General features: G+C 41.8%; 1 protein-coding gene across 8 annotated transcripts in view; it reads right to left on the bottom strand.

The window, feature by feature from the left end:
* col4a6 (collagen, type IV, alpha 6) overlaps nt 1–15,130 on the bottom strand; it is a 113,434-nt gene that overhangs the window by 25,720 nt on the left and 72,584 nt on the right. For 2 of the 8 annotated variants that reach the window (XM_078935933.1, XM_078935936.1), the window contains exons 11-24: nt 14,007–14,051; nt 10,580–10,669; nt 9,062–9,115; nt 8,899–8,961; nt 8,774–8,818; nt 8,520–8,573; nt 7,891–7,960; nt 7,713–7,823; nt 7,494–7,634; nt 7,207–7,251; nt 2,210–2,305; nt 1,096–1,253; nt 830–1,009; nt 537–720 (exon numbers count right to left, since the gene is read on the bottom strand). In XM_078935933.1, the coding sequence (XP_078792059.1) occupies nt 537–720; nt 830–1,009; nt 1,096–1,253; nt 2,210–2,305; nt 7,207–7,251; nt 7,494–7,634; nt 7,713–7,823; nt 7,891–7,960; nt 8,520–8,573; nt 8,774–8,818; nt 8,899–8,961; nt 9,062–9,115; nt 10,580–10,669; nt 14,007–14,051 (1,336 nt within the window). Of the gene's footprint in view, nt 1–536; nt 721–829; nt 1,010–1,095; nt 1,254–2,209; nt 2,306–7,206; nt 7,252–7,493; nt 7,635–7,712; nt 7,824–7,890; nt 7,961–8,519; nt 8,574–8,773; nt 8,819–8,898; nt 8,962–9,061; nt 9,116–10,135; nt 10,229–10,579; nt 10,670–14,006; nt 14,052–15,130 lie in introns of all 8 variants that reach the window. The other 6 variants (XM_020711738.3, XM_078935934.1, XM_078935937.1 and 3 more) reach the window with 3 other exon arrangements.

Genomic DNA, 15,130 nt, shown 5'->3' with positions numbered 1-15,130 from the left:
ACCTTTTCTTTGCTTATTTACCACAAGAGGAAAAAAAGATAAAAACAGGATCTGTCTAAAAATGCTTGAGTTTTTTTTCTTCCCTTTGGAATTCACGATTGTTTTTACATTAAATCCTCTCATTTTGCCTGAGACTAAAAAGCACATGAACTGCTGCCCGTGTCAGTGAATAAATTATTGTAATTGTGCACCAATCAAGCCCTAAAGCGGTTTATGAATCACTGCTGCAGCAGAGCAGAAGCACATTAATGGAGATCATTAATTGTGGAGTTAGGATGCAGGAAGCTGCAGAGGAAAACCAACAAGCCTCCTCTCTGTCCGGTCCAGCTGCTGCAGCCATGAGGAGCGCTGGCTCTTTCAGTCGGGTTCAACCGTGTTCAGGTAGGGTTCTTATGGCAACTGTGAATCACAAGTCTTGGACACTGTTGCCCTGTTTAGGATGTCTAGATGTCATTGTCTTCTAAACAAGAACGCAGCTGCAAAAACTGTTCACGTCCCTTACCCTCACCTCCCCCTAAATTACCTGAGTCACTTACCTCTTGGTCCAGGTAAACCTGGTGGCCCAGGCAACCCAGAAAAACCTGGGTCTCCAGGCTCTCCTCGCAAGCCAGGCAGTCCAATGTAGCCAATGCCGGACTCTCCAGGGGCTCCAGGACGACCTTTGATTCCCGGGAACCCTAAGAATCCCTTTTCTCCAACTGTACCAAAGCCAGGGTCGCCCTGGGGTGAGATCACACAAATGGCATGGGGGTATAAGAAATAGTATTGAAAGATGAAAGATGAAAATAAACAAATCACACAAACTTTAACTTGTTTTCCAGAAACTCACAGGACTTCCAGGAAGTCCAGCAAATCCAGGCAGCCCATCTCTGCCAGGTCTTCCAGTTTCACCTATGGGTCCTCTGGGACCGGGTGCTCCACGATCCCCCTTGCTCGAAGAGCCCCGTGATAAATATGGTTCCCCCTTTTCTCCTTTCAAACCGAAGAAGCCCCTGCTACCAGGCCGCCCCTGCAGAGATGAACAGACTTCTTTTTTTCAAAACATACAAACTCCAGAGCAGTAAGAACCATCCTCTGAAAAGAAACCTGACTCACATCAGAACCAGAAGGCCCGCTGAACCCCGATGATCCAGTGTCACCCTGTTCACCCTTCCTTCCAGTGGCACCAGGGCTGCCATTCAGTCCAGGAGGTCCAGGTAACCCAGTTGCCCCTGAGGAGCCCCCTCCCTCACAGTCACAGTCACCAGGGTCACCTGCAGAAAACACAGATTTGGTAAAACAGAAGTGTATAGAAGAGACAGTAAAACGTGACAAATAAAACTGTATGCAGAAATCTCAATTAAGCTGAATACATTTTTAAGCTACAAAATTGGCTAACATCGAAAACTTTTCCTTAAGGTAATCTTTTAATCTATCTGGATCTTTTAATCATAAATAAAAAACCCAGTGGTCTTTTAGTTATGATTTTGCCGTTTTTAGCCAAAATAACAAATGAAAACTGTGTCATTTTTCTAGGACATAGTTTCTACAGAGCGGCAGGAGTTCATTAGAAATTCACCTCTGAGTTCTGGGACTGTTGATGCAAAGAAACTCCACCCCCTTTTCATCATAACTGAGCTATCTGTTTACACAATCTCCTACCTTCCAGTCCCTCACAACCCCAACCTAACATAACCGATGCAACCAAAATGGTGAGCAATATTGGAGCTGTCCAGCCACACAGTTTTAAGCCAGCTCAGATGAGGAAAACAAAGACGTTCATTGATTTAGTCATCCACATGTGAAGAAGAGCAGGGAGCTTGTGACCCGCCCAGTGTAGTTTCTACATCACATCTACAATGTTTATCAAACAGCATTTCGTCATCTGGTCCTTATTTACCAAAATTTTAAGAAATGCTCAGAAATGCAGTTTTAAGCTGAATTTTCTTTGAATATGTCCCCCGTCATCAGAAAAATGACACAAGAACATGTTAAAAACACAGTTTTTATTCAAATTGTGCATCCACACTGGATGGATCAAAGGTAAATCCCAAACAAACAATGTAACAGCCTTTCTGTGTGCTCACATCTTTGTTTCCTTTGATAGGGGATCTGAGTAAACCAGGCTCTAAGAGTCAGAAACCAGAAACAGTGGCAGTAAAACACGAGCCCTCTTTCCACAAACAATCAGAGAGCAAACTACTCTGACGTCACTTCCTGAAGCCCATACCTCCGAAGCCTTTGAAACCTCGGTCTCCAGGAGGTCCTCTGGGGCCAGGCTGCCCGGGTACTCCGGGTAGACCGGAGGTCACATCCTCAGGAGAGCCTACACACACGCACACACACACACATGCACAGTCAGTCCTACGCTGACAGCTGTTGTGTTTGAAAATCAGCAAAGTAATTGAGGTTAGTTTGTTTAATTTTCCATTAGACTGGAGCTGCTGCTGGAAGATGAGAGGCTGACATGAAGAGGCACTGGAATGGGAACGCAGTCATGTGAAAAAGAAATTGCACCCCCCCCCCCCCTCAGGCTTTGATGCACCAGGACACAATGAAGACACAGAACACCAAAGAGGATGAAATAGTATTTATTCACATATTTGATGCTGTGCAGTTATTTTGCAAACAGAAAAGCAGTAAGCTCACATGTGTTTTACAGATACATTTACACTAGATGGATAAAAAAATTTTCCCCAGAAGATTTTCTGAAAATGAAGCCTGAAGTTGAAACTAGTATTTCAGTACACTGTAAATTTCACTTAGACATTTTTGTTGTTCTAATGTATTATTGTAATTCAACTGAACAACCTTTTAGTCATGTAGTTTGTGTAAATAACATTTTTAAGTCAAATACATTTCAACTAAACAAAATGTCTTATTATGAAATTTTACGTTTTCTGTTAATTGAAGATTTGTACAATCTTCTTTTGGCCTTTTGTCTTTAGATGGCGCTAAGCAGGAAAATGTTCGCTTTTTGCTCAGAATAAAAAGCCTCATGACGCCTTCATGAGGTTCAGACAACATGGGCTGCATGGTGGTGCAGTGGTTAGCGCTCTGGTTCAAATCCCACCTGGGACCCTTCTGTGTGGAGCTTGAATGTTCATTCCACCTCCCAAACTCCCAAACATGCTTCATACGTTGAAGGATTACTTTAAATTGCCTCTAGGTTTGTACAGTATGTGTGATTGTGTGGCCTTGCAGCAAACTTGTACCCTGCCTTCACCTAACAGTGGCCAGGTTAGGCTCCGGCAACCCTGAAAGGGATGCAGCAGGTTAAGAAATTGGATCAAAGGACGGAGGAATCTTGGTGTTGTACTAGTGTAGTTCTAATTTAGGGTATTTTTGAAAATGATTTGAGTTCTTTTGAATAATATTTGCAACTTAATTTGATTGAAACTTCTTCCTTAACAAGTTTTTAAATGAGCTGAGAAAAATATCTCAGTTATAACAAAACCAAAAGAAGTTTACATGACTTTCAAATCTATATCAGAATAAAACACCATTTCCTTGGTTAAACAAGATATTTTAGTTTAATGCAATGAAAGGTTATGTTAACACAACAAATCAAGTTTGTTATCTTGACTTAAAATTTTAAGGCAGCCCTTTAACTCTTATTTTTATGTTGAAATTTTATGTTTTGTTTTAGAGAGTAGTCAGTGCTTTGCTGCTAAAGCTCTGAGTATTTTGTATTTATGTACCAGTAGATCATTTTCATGCCATTTTAATGCCAATTTTAACCTTTAGTATGCAACAAAGTTTTTTTTCTCAACTGTAAAAAAATAACAAATGCCTTAGTTTATTAGTCTTTCACTCTGTGTTTGTCCCCATGTGTCACCCTCAAAATATTTTTTCATTATTGTATGACTGTCAGGTTTTGGATCCGTTTTAACACCTTGATGCATGAATTTATTTCCAAATATGAAAAAATAAACCAATTATGTTTTTGCTTTAAAGTAGATGCTAAATTAAGGTCATTTTGGAACCGCATGAATATTTGCATCAAAAGGCAACAAGGGGTTAAGAGACACCTTGTATGTATACATTCTGCAAAACTTTATGGTTCAGTGGTTCTTTCTCAACACTAAGCCCAATTTTATGTTGTAATTGTTTAATGTTCACACCTCCTTTGACAACGTGCGTTCAAGAGGCCGCTTCCAATGAAAAAATTATGTAAATGTGCGTATATACATGAAGCCATGACATGGGTCAAAAATAATGAAATTTTTTCTCAAGAATTAAGATTTCGTTCCCACGAAATAATTAAATCGTTTCCTCAAAATATTAATTTGTTTGAATGAGGAAGTACTTAAAATGAAGAAAATACTGAAAGCTGACTTTTTTCGCATGAACCAGAAGCAGTTATTTGACAGGTAGTCGTTGTTCTGGCCAGCCCCGATTTTGTGGAAAATGAAACAAATCTTATCATCTACATAGTTAGATTTGCCGATTTTCACTTTGCAAAATGTGTAATCACACTGTTTCCATTAAATCATTTATGTAAATAAACACAAACCAACCATTGCGGTAAGCCATTTAAAAACACGGATGTGAACAATTTGGCTTTTTACAGCTGATAACTCAAAATTTATATCCATGTGTATCTCATTACAATGCATGGAATACATGGAGAATGTTTAGAGATCAGATTTGTGTATTTTGAAAAGCTCTACAAAAGCATCGGTATTAACGTCTCCATGTCTGGATTCATGAGATCATTCAATGTCTCTCACAGTACGGTGAGCTTCACTCACGCTGCAAAAGCCGCTTTCCGTTGCTACTTCCATGTCTCTGGACCCGCATTAGTTCGAGAGAGGAAAAAAACAAAAACAAAAAATTCAACTACAGGATCTGTTTATTATTGTCTCGATGAAAATAGAAAAATATTATTATATTTAGGAGGCCCTAGCTGGCTGCCTCCCCATCCCGCAGCAGCTCTCTGTCTGCTGGCCAGCCAGCCGCTGACTATAGCGAGGTTATATACTGATTCGTTACAGTCAATTGAAACATCAATGATGTAGTGGCAAAAAAAATGTTATCTATATTATTGCTTTAAACCATTAAACTTAAACAGTAAACATGTAACCCGAAAAAATTTAAGTTTATTTATTGAAAATACAGGGCATGTAAAAGGTCACAATTTTTTTGAGGGAACGAATTACTATTTTGTGAAGAACATATTAGCATATCTTTACCCGTGTCAGGTCACGGGCTCTGATTGTATGCACGGTCAAAACTCTTTCTATTTACTACTAGGCAAGTTTTTAAGTCTGTTTTCAGGCTCTGCATACAAAACTCGCCGCCACTGAAAAGTTAAACCAGTTGAACTTTGACCAATAAGGGGTTCAGTCTTAGTAATGACGTAAGGAGGAAGTCTCTTAATTGACAGACGTGCCGACCATTTCTAAACTAATCTAAATATGGAGGACAAACTAATAATTGTGGTTTGAGCCCGGTCAGAATTATATGATTATTATATATATCAGTCTTTCATTTATCACAACAGACCTGTGAAAGAAAAAGCCTGTTCAACACAATCCTGAATGCGTGACACATGCCTGCTGTGAACGTAGCTTTAGAGATTTTTATATGTTCCAGTTTATCTGTTCTATATCAAATACTTTTTCTCCACCAAATTTAGCCAATAATCCAATAATCTGCAGCTGCTCACGCAGAGCAGCCGTATTGATTGCAGCCTCCTCCAGACCACACACCGTAACAAAGCACCCTCCCCTGCCCGCAAACACGAAGCTCTGAGTCCAGCTGCACTGCTCAGAGAGATGTCGGTGTTTTTTAGCAGCCGGCCAGACCGAGTGAGCACTAAAGTCCAAGGGAGAATGACATCTAACATATGCAAAAGGGCAACAGAGAAAAAGGCACAGAGAAATCAAAACCATCGTCTAGTTCCCCTTAGTCTTTTGTTGAAAGAGTCACGCTAATGTAACAAGGTTATACATAAATGGTAAAACACTTTTTTAACATTAGTAAGAATATTATGACAAACATTGTCAACATAGAAATCTGGATAAAGTGGAAACAGTATTTTCTCACCTGGTTCTCCAATGAACACATTCCAAATCCTTCAATTTTTGAATGGCAACTGAGAACCACAAATACTGAACTAATTTAATGATGGTCTTCTCAGATCCAGGAGGAACAGTGCAGGTGTCGAGTGGTACATTTAACCCGCGTCAAAAGAGAGGCAGCAGACGTGAATTTGACACACAAATCGTTCGGTGTGAATGCAGTACCAGAACCACAGACCACCTCTACACCTGACTCAGAGGGTTTGAGGGCTCACGGGAGCTTGCCCATTCAGTCCACTTGGGCTTTTACAGAATCTGTTCTATCTAGTCCCTTGATGTGTTCTGAAGAGTGTATTCTGGTAATGTTGGGTCCGGGGTCCGTGGAGCACTTTTGGGCTTCCCTTGACAGAACTGGAGAACGTTTATCTGTTGAAGGAGGCCAGGGGTTCTCTGCTTAAACTGCTTCTCCTATGACTTGCTCCAAATGAGTAGATGGATGTTTTTTAATGCTTTTTACTAGCATGGAGGAGCCCTGATGATGATACTTGCACCACCGTGCTTTAAAGGTGTTTTTTTTAATCACCTGTCCACATGTGCAGGCTTTAATGTCATTTTCAACAACTTTAGTTCCACATGCTGCACAGACAGACACCTTCATCCCAACATAAAAATGTGCACTTTCTTCTTCACATGACAGCCTCATATTAAAATGTAAAACAGCAGAACTGCTTCAGTGATTTCACATGGACCTTAAAGACGGACAGATTTTGGTTTCTTTTGTTGTAGTTATGCCTTCTTTCTGGCTGATGTTAGTTTGCCAATTACTCAACCAAAAAATACCACTTACACTTACAAATGGTACCCAATTTTTCCTGTGTCCGAAGAATCTTTCTTTGTTTAATCTGTGTATAAACGTAATAAATAAATGCAAAAAAAGTCTTTTGTCCATGTAAAATCATTTATAACTGTTGACAGCAGGCGACCCCTGTGGCCAAAGAGCGAGCAGCAGCCTGGCGTACAGAGACTCCCTCCTTTGGAAGGTGCAGTCTGCACTCTCCACTTACCGTTAGTTGCTGCAAAGGGCAGCAGAGAGCAAAAACAAAAAAAAGCGAAAGATGCGGTTTAATCTGGCTTTAAGAGGCTTGATGTTGCCATGGTGATTGCAGGAATATGACTGCCTTTAGGATAGCTGTAAACTGACCTTCAGGACTGACAGGATAGATGACACAGGGATCAGTGGTCCTGCCTTGGAGGACAGCAAAGTCAGACAGCTGTTATGTTTTACGCCAGGTTTTTTTTTTCTTAGCCAAGAGCTGGTCTTTACTCCAGAGCAAAGGATCACTTTCACACTGCAACTGATTTAGACACTACTGCCACTTTAAGCAGAAGGAATTCCCTGTGAAGGATGAGCGACTGTTCCACAACAAAAATACTGTCACTCCTGCAACAGAATGAACAGGCGGTTCCAAAGAGCTCCAACACACTCACCAGGAGGACCCGGGGGGCCAGGACCTCCAGGGGGTCCAGGCAGACCTGGGAATCCTTCAGGACCATTAACCAGTGGACCTGGGTTTCCCTTCTCTCCTTCCGGGCCAGGTAGTCCGGGTAGACCTGGAAGTCCTGATGTTTCTGGAATATGGCACAAAGCAATAGTTTGAAGCCAAACAGTCCCAGTTTACTGAGGATGGCCTTTGTTTTTTCCTTTACCTGAACCAGGCAGAAGACGTCCAGGTTCACCTGGAAGTCCTGGGAAACCTGTGGGTCCTGGGTCTCCGGGAGCGCCAGGAGCACCGCTGTAACCAGGATCTCCTGAAGGACCTGCAGGAACGGCATTGTGGTTAATCCTGAACCTAAGAGCTCAACAGTAAGTGTGTCTGGGTTTCACCTTGAGCAGTTCTGCCAATATTACTGACATAAATAGGAGGACCTCGAGGACCTCGGTCTCCTGGGTCGCCCTGGAAGGAACACAGAACCAGAAGAAGATTAAAAAAAAAACACCAGGGTGTTGCAATGCTTCTATAGCACCAGCAGTTGTGACCTTAATTAAGCAGATTTTAAAGACAAACCAAAAAAATATTTTTTCCTTTTTTAAGAAACTGTGTTAAATTTTTTACTGTATTTCAGATTAAAGTCTTTTTAAAAATTATTTGAGGAAAAAAAATGAAATAAAATCACAAATGGAATAAAACTTCAGTTCTTGGACCTTCTCTGCTCTTCCCTAACTCTTCCTCAGCTTTAACATGATCAAGAGTTTTTCTTGGCAGATAATGTATTATTTTTTAAGAGAAGACCTTTGCAATTTTTTTGATAAACTCTGATGAAACTGAAGTCTGGATTTTTGTTCAGAAGGTCTCAGAGATTCTTTTAATGGTGATGGAGTACAAAGAAGAAGAACTGAAGAGTCTCTAATGTGACTAACCCAAATGAATAAAGAGATACATTGATGGAGATGTTTAAAAAAGACATTCTTTGAATTTAAAGAGAAGGATACAGAAATGGAGACAGGGGGCTCACCTTTGGCCCGTCGTAACCTGGCCTGCCGGAGTAACCTGTGTCTCCTCTCTGTCCCTGTGAAAGTTCAACACTAATGGTGAGTCACACTTCCTCTACTTATCTTTTAGTAGCATTTAACAACATAGATCATACTGTACTCATAAACAGTCTCCATCACACAGCTAGACTTAACAGTAAAGCTAAACATTTTTCTTTTAAACAAACTCAACACAGTTCTAACTTGATCTACTTTTCTTCTTTATTTGAGACTTTACCGGTAATCCTGGAGCACCCTGAGGTCCATTAAAACCTGGAGAACCCTGTTTGGATGACGATAAGAAACATTACAGATGCAGAAAAGGCAAGCTCTAAGTGTAGAGATGATGATGAAGGGTCTTACTCTTCCTCCAGGATATCCAGGGATGCCTTTCTCTCCAATTTCACCTGGATAACCAAAGGCTCCCTGGAACGAGAGATCCAAGAAGAAGAAAATGATCTTAAACCTGCCTCTGATGCTTCATGTTATGTTTATAGTTCTCACTGAGGGAAAGAGGAATGCATACAGGCAGTCCAGGTAATCCTTGAAATCCAATTGATCCTTTTGGACCTGGCTCCCCCTTTAAAAGAAGAAGACAGAAAATGAGGTCAGGCGGGGCTTTAATGGACATCAGCATTGTCAAAACCCCCTGTTGTCTTCTCAGAACAAATAGATCCACCCAGGTTTTAAAATTCAGATTTTTTAAATTATTTGAATTCATTTTTCCCAGGTTTTCTGTGTTTCAATCCGAATTTTTTGGATCCATTTTCAAGTCTATACTTCTAGATGTTTAATAAAAATAATAAGGCTGATCTTATTTGCACATATTTATGTACTACCAGCAGAAAAAGTGATGGAAATTCATGTTGGCCACACGTAATACATTGCTCCATTGCCCGTATGCATGGACGCAGGTGGAAGTGCAAGCTTGGACAGCAGAGCGTCCAAGGTTGAATTTTGTTGCTGGCCGTGCCGGTTTAAAATTAAATTTATGGTTAAAGTCATATTATCTGTGACATATCTAGGTGTGTGACATGTGTTCTCCACATTTGATCCACCCCCTGGAGGAGCGGCGAGTTGCAGAAACAGCCGCACTCAGGAACTATTTGGTGGTTTAACCCTAAACGCAGCCATAATCCTAACCGTAACCCGTCCTCTGGGTCTATGCGGCCAAGAAAAAAGTTCAGGGCTGGTCACACGTATTTTGAGAATTACGTGGGAAAAGAGACTTTCTAATAAAAATCTAACCAAATCTAATGAAATAAAATAAAATCACATTCACGATAATCTAACTATACAAATCTAATCCAAACTATTGTAATCTAAAATAATCTAATGTAAAAATAAATCTCATTCATCATAATTCTAACTGTATAATCTTGTCTGTGTGTTTAACAGTATAAAGTAAACATGTAAATGAGTACTGGTTGGTTTTGGAATGCAGACAGGAGGGTTTGTCATCGGTGCTCAGCACGTTCACACACTTGTGCTGTCCACTGGAGAGCTTGAAGAGGTTCACACTCGTGAAGACGGTTGACGTCGAAGCTTCAGCAGCCCTCCTTCATCTCAGCGCTTCCTCTGAGAAATGTGTCCAACAAACCTGCTCTCCTTTGTCTCCTTTGGGATAACCCACAAACTCCACAATCCCATTGATGAGAGGCTGGCCGGGCTCACCGGGCAAACCCACGTCACCCTGGAGACCGTAATTGAGGAACAAAGACAGCGCTCAGAGAGGCCCGTGACCCGGGGTCCAACCGGTCAATGACGGCGGGAATGGAAAGGAAACGGAGACTTGTCTGCAGGACTGAGCTGGGCTCTGGCAGTGGTGGTGTGAGGGGGCAGCCTTATTTCAACCCCCTCCCTTGGGCTCATTTCTGAAATCACTGCTCCTTATCCTGTTTAATTCCTGCAGCCTGGTTTGGTGCTGCACTCCTTGTTAGGGTGTCCACAGTCTGACCCCTTTCATATGTGCATGTGTGTGTGTGTGCACACGTGGTGCATGTGTAAAAGTGCTGCTGCTTGCCCCTTCCCTTACTGCTGTTACCTTATCTCCCTTGTAGATAGTGAGAATTTTTGGGGCCGTTAGAGACCCGCTTCCGGGAGCACCACTGGGTCCGGGAAGACCCACGTCGCCCTGGAGTCCGAGATACACACAACCCACATCAGCAAGTGGCGGGAGGGGTCAGAGACAGAAATGGATAGAAGGCAGACAAAAAAAGCCTAGAAGCTGCATCTGTAACAGATGTTCAGTTTAATTTTTTTTTAAATTTTAAAATGATCTTAACGGCAAACTTCTGAAAAACAATGACAGCTAAGGCACAGAAGATGTTTAAAAGGGACCTTTTTAGAGGCTGCTTATGTGTTGGACCAGTGATGGATCAGAGACAGACCAGACCAAAAACCAGAGTCGGACCAGAGTAGGACCAGAGCCGGACCAGGGCCGGACCAGAGTTCAGAGAGATGGAACAGAGTCATACACGAGGCGGACCAGAAATGAACCAGCGCTGGTCAAGAACCAGACCAAAATAGACCAGAGCCAGACCAGGAATGGACCAGAACTGGACCAGCGCTGGTCCAGAGCTGGACCAGTGATGGGCCACAACTGGACCAGACATAGGCAGGGGCTGGATGAAAGCCTGAACGGAGATGGACTCAAGATGGACTAGAGCTGGAGCAGAGATGGGTCTGCAACTTTAGACCCCAGTGCTACATGCAGTTAGATTAGTCCAGACGGAGCCAGATCAATGCTGGAGTAGTCCAAAGCCAGACCAATGACAAATCACAGCAGGACCAAAACCCAACCAAATCTGGACCAGAGGTGGGCCACAGTTTGATTAGGGATGGATACGAGCTGGACAGAAGACAGATCAAAGTTTGACTACAGTCAGACAAGAGCTAGACCAGTAATGGACTGGAGACGGACAAGATTTTAACTGAGATTGACCAGAGCCAGACCACAGTCGAGGCAGAGATTGACTGGAGCTAGAACGAAGATGGACCAGAGCTGTAACCAGAGATGGTGCTAAGATGGACTAAAGCCAGACAAAAGATTGACCAGAGCCAAACCAGCAATGGACCAGAGTTGGATCAGGGTTTGAACAGACCACAGCCAGAACCGGGACTGAATGAGAACCGGACCACAGATGGACTGGCTTGTGGGAACCCTTAGACAGTTGCTCCTCCATTTTGTGAGGAGCCAGTTGAGGTTACTCAAGCATCTGGCTTTTTGGATTCCTACCTGGGAAAGGGTTCTGGGCAGAGACCCTGGGGAAGACCAAGGACACACTGAAGACTAAATCTCTCTACTGGCCTGGAAATGCCTTGGGATTTCTCCAGAGGCGCTGGAGGAGGTGGCATCGGCGAGGAAAGTTTGGGCATCTTTGCTTAGACTGCTCTCGCCATGACTCGATCCCAGGCGAGTGGAAAAAGATGAATTCATGGATATTACTATACAGTACTATCTAAATAATCTGGATTGAGACGTTATACCTTCTTCTGCATTGATATCTTTGTTATTCCATAATCATGGAAAATGTTTAAGAATACAATTCTAGGGGTGGGAATATTGATTGAATCAATCCTCTTCTCCCCACTCCCTCTCATACACTTTGAAATTATTTGATAAAAGTATTATTTTTGTCTTCAATCAATCTATGAATGATACCAAAACAAGGTAAACGGTTTTGTTTGTCTTTTTGCTTGTTTGTTATTTCTTGAAATAACATTTCCTGATTTTATTTCATTCATGGCACCACAGCTGAACTGCAGCTGAAAACGCCATAAAAGAGACAGAATACAGCTGGACCAGAGATGGCAAGCAATGGTGACGAAAAACAGAAAAAAAGAAAAAAAGATAGGAAAACCCAACATGAAAGACACACTATGAGGAGAAAGATACTTGACAGCACAACAACAATTTACTAAGGGGGCGGGTGGGGGGGTCACCAATTATATGAATTTGTGTCTTTTGTGTAAAATAAATGTAAGTGTTCTGGGTTCATTGTGGGAAGAGTTGATGAGTTTAACCTTCATGCACGTGCAAGACAGATTGTGGTTAGTACAGTTGTAGGACTGATCATGTGAGGCAGGGTAGGGTGTGACAGATTAGGCAGGTGACGTGTGATTCCAGGAGCTCACAAACAGCACGTGCACATATGTGATGGAGATGGACAGAAGGAGAAGTCAGTGATTCCAGCACCCAGGTACAGCCCACGGTTCAGAACCCAGTAAGAGCCGCAGACAGGTCAGAGCTGCAGTTTTGACTCTGGAGTCAAACCACCAGACAACCCCCGACTCCCAGTCTGCCCCGGGTCACACCTGCAGGACTGTGCCACAGACTGAGGTCGGATTTGTCTGACGGCTGCATGGAGATGTTAAAAGAACAGGGCGTGCAGGTGATGGTTTTTCACACAGCAAACAATCCGGGAACCCAGTCAGTCAGAGGATAGTGGGAGATGTTAATAGGGAAAAACATTAGCGTGATATGTAACCACCATCAAAATCTTGGCATGCAGGGAGGAGTGTACACAGACCAGAATCAAAACCACATTCAGTCAGATTGCAGTTTTATGAGAATCAAACCGTAAGACAAATGCAACAAAATGAAAGATCTCGGAAAAAAGCTCCTTCATCATTTCAGGATGACCAAAAAGGCCAAAGTTGATTGACATCATATTCATGTTTTTCACTGACAAAATCCTCAGGTGTGAGGATGAGCAGAAACCTGAACAGTTAACTTGCTGCTCAGACTAAGGTTGATAAACCTACTTGCCTGATGACGTTCTTCATCCGGAAATTGAACTTGAAGGAGCTGAATGGGGGGTGCAATGGCACACACACCCTCCCTCCAAGTCCCTCATGGACAGTACAGTATATACCACTGGACAAACTGAGTCCTCCCCCCTCACGTTCCAAATGGGAAATACCTGCTGGCTCCAAGAAGTCAAAATCCCATAGACTTCTATTAAGAAAGAAACAGCTACTACTCAGTCATTCCACTTGTCAGAATGACCATTCTTGTTCTGGTAGCTTTTTGTTAACATGTATTTGCTAATTCAGTTTTTTTCATGATATTTTTTTTTATCACAAGTTATTCAAGTCATAAACTGACCATTCAGATGCCTCAATAAAAGCATGTGGTGCCCCCTGCCCCCCCGCTCAAACGTTTGATTGACAGATTCTCCCGAGTTACTTTCAGTGGAAGGGGTGTGGACTTTAAACAAGCTTACTTGTGATTGGCAAAAGTAGTTGCCCTAGAAACGTGACTCAAACTGACTTGGACCAATCACTGTCGACTGGCTCCAAATGGCGGTGCTCGTTTTGTGGAAAAATGGCAACTGAATTTGCTTCATTTTAGAGGAGCTGGAGGTAAGGCCTTTTCTTTGGGTGATGTCACACCGCTTTGTCCAGTGATATATACTGTCTATGGCTGCTCTATATGTTTGCAGTGAGCTTGAAAGAAGAGAATGTACCTTATCTCCCTTTTCTCCTGCTCCCTGTCCGTCAAAGCCGGTTTCCTGTGAAGAAAAATAAGCAAAAGATCAGGAAGACTGCTCCCTCAGCATGTTAGACTCTGCAGTGAACAGCTTAAACACATAATCTTCCTTCAAACTACGAGAAAGTACTAATTCAGTTGATGTGTTATATTAAAATAAGGGTCTCAAAACCCTGGGACGTGGACCAGGGTGAGTCATTCATTACTGGCCCGCACAGACAGAAGACAGGTATTTCTGTTTTATGAATGATCTGATTCTGAAAAAGATTTACTTAGGAAAACTACACTCTAAAAAACATTTCAAGGGTGCAGTAAATATGACAGAAAAATATGGGTATGAATTCATAATGAAATTGGTGAATATCATTGTAAAGACTGTTTGAGTTCACTGAAATAAATGTTTTAAGTACTTATCCAACAAGACCATTTGTGTAAAATGAACATAAGAAAAGTAACTAGATGTATTCAAAATAAATGTTCAAGTTACAAAATAAATCATTTAAAATGTTTTCATTTTAAATATAATTTTCATCAACTTCTTTGACAATGAACTACGAACTTAAATAACTTTAAATAATTGCAATTAGTATAGAATTTAACTCACTTGTAATAGAAATAGGTTGATGTATGCTTGCTTGTTGTGTTGATAAGTTTAAGAAATTTTATTGAGCATTCACTCTATGTTCAAAATTTGCTTTTCAGAAATGAAATAACCACTTAAGGATCAAAGGGTTGGCAGTTTGATTCCCGGTCTCCCCAGTCAACTGTTGTTGTGTCGTTGGGCAAGGCACCTCACCAGCTTCCAGTGTTTCTCCACTGGTGTGTGTGTGTGTGTATGAATGTCCCGGTGATGGTCAGAGGGATCGTAGGTGCGAACTGGCAGCCACACCTCTGTCCTCACCAAGTATGAATGAGGTACCAAGTCACTTTTTGCAATTGAACTGAAAATATTAAGCAGATGTACTCAATAATCATGTGCTTTGACTGATTTGAGAGCCATCATATCTACTCAATATTTTAAGGTGTAAAAATGTTTCACTGATTTAATTAAGTAATGTGCAGTATTTCTTTTCAAAGTGTAAAATAGATTTTCTTGGCAGT

Source organism: Oryzias latipes, chromosome 18 (assembly GCF_053564925.1).
Source record: "Oryzias latipes strain Hd-rR chromosome 18, Olatipes_Hd-rR_3.1".
Lineage (NCBI taxonomy): Eukaryota > Metazoa > Chordata > Actinopteri > Beloniformes > Adrianichthyidae > Oryzias > Oryzias latipes.
The sequence above is the reverse complement of the archived record's forward strand: the minus strand, read 5'-3'. Positions and strand labels throughout refer to the sequence as shown.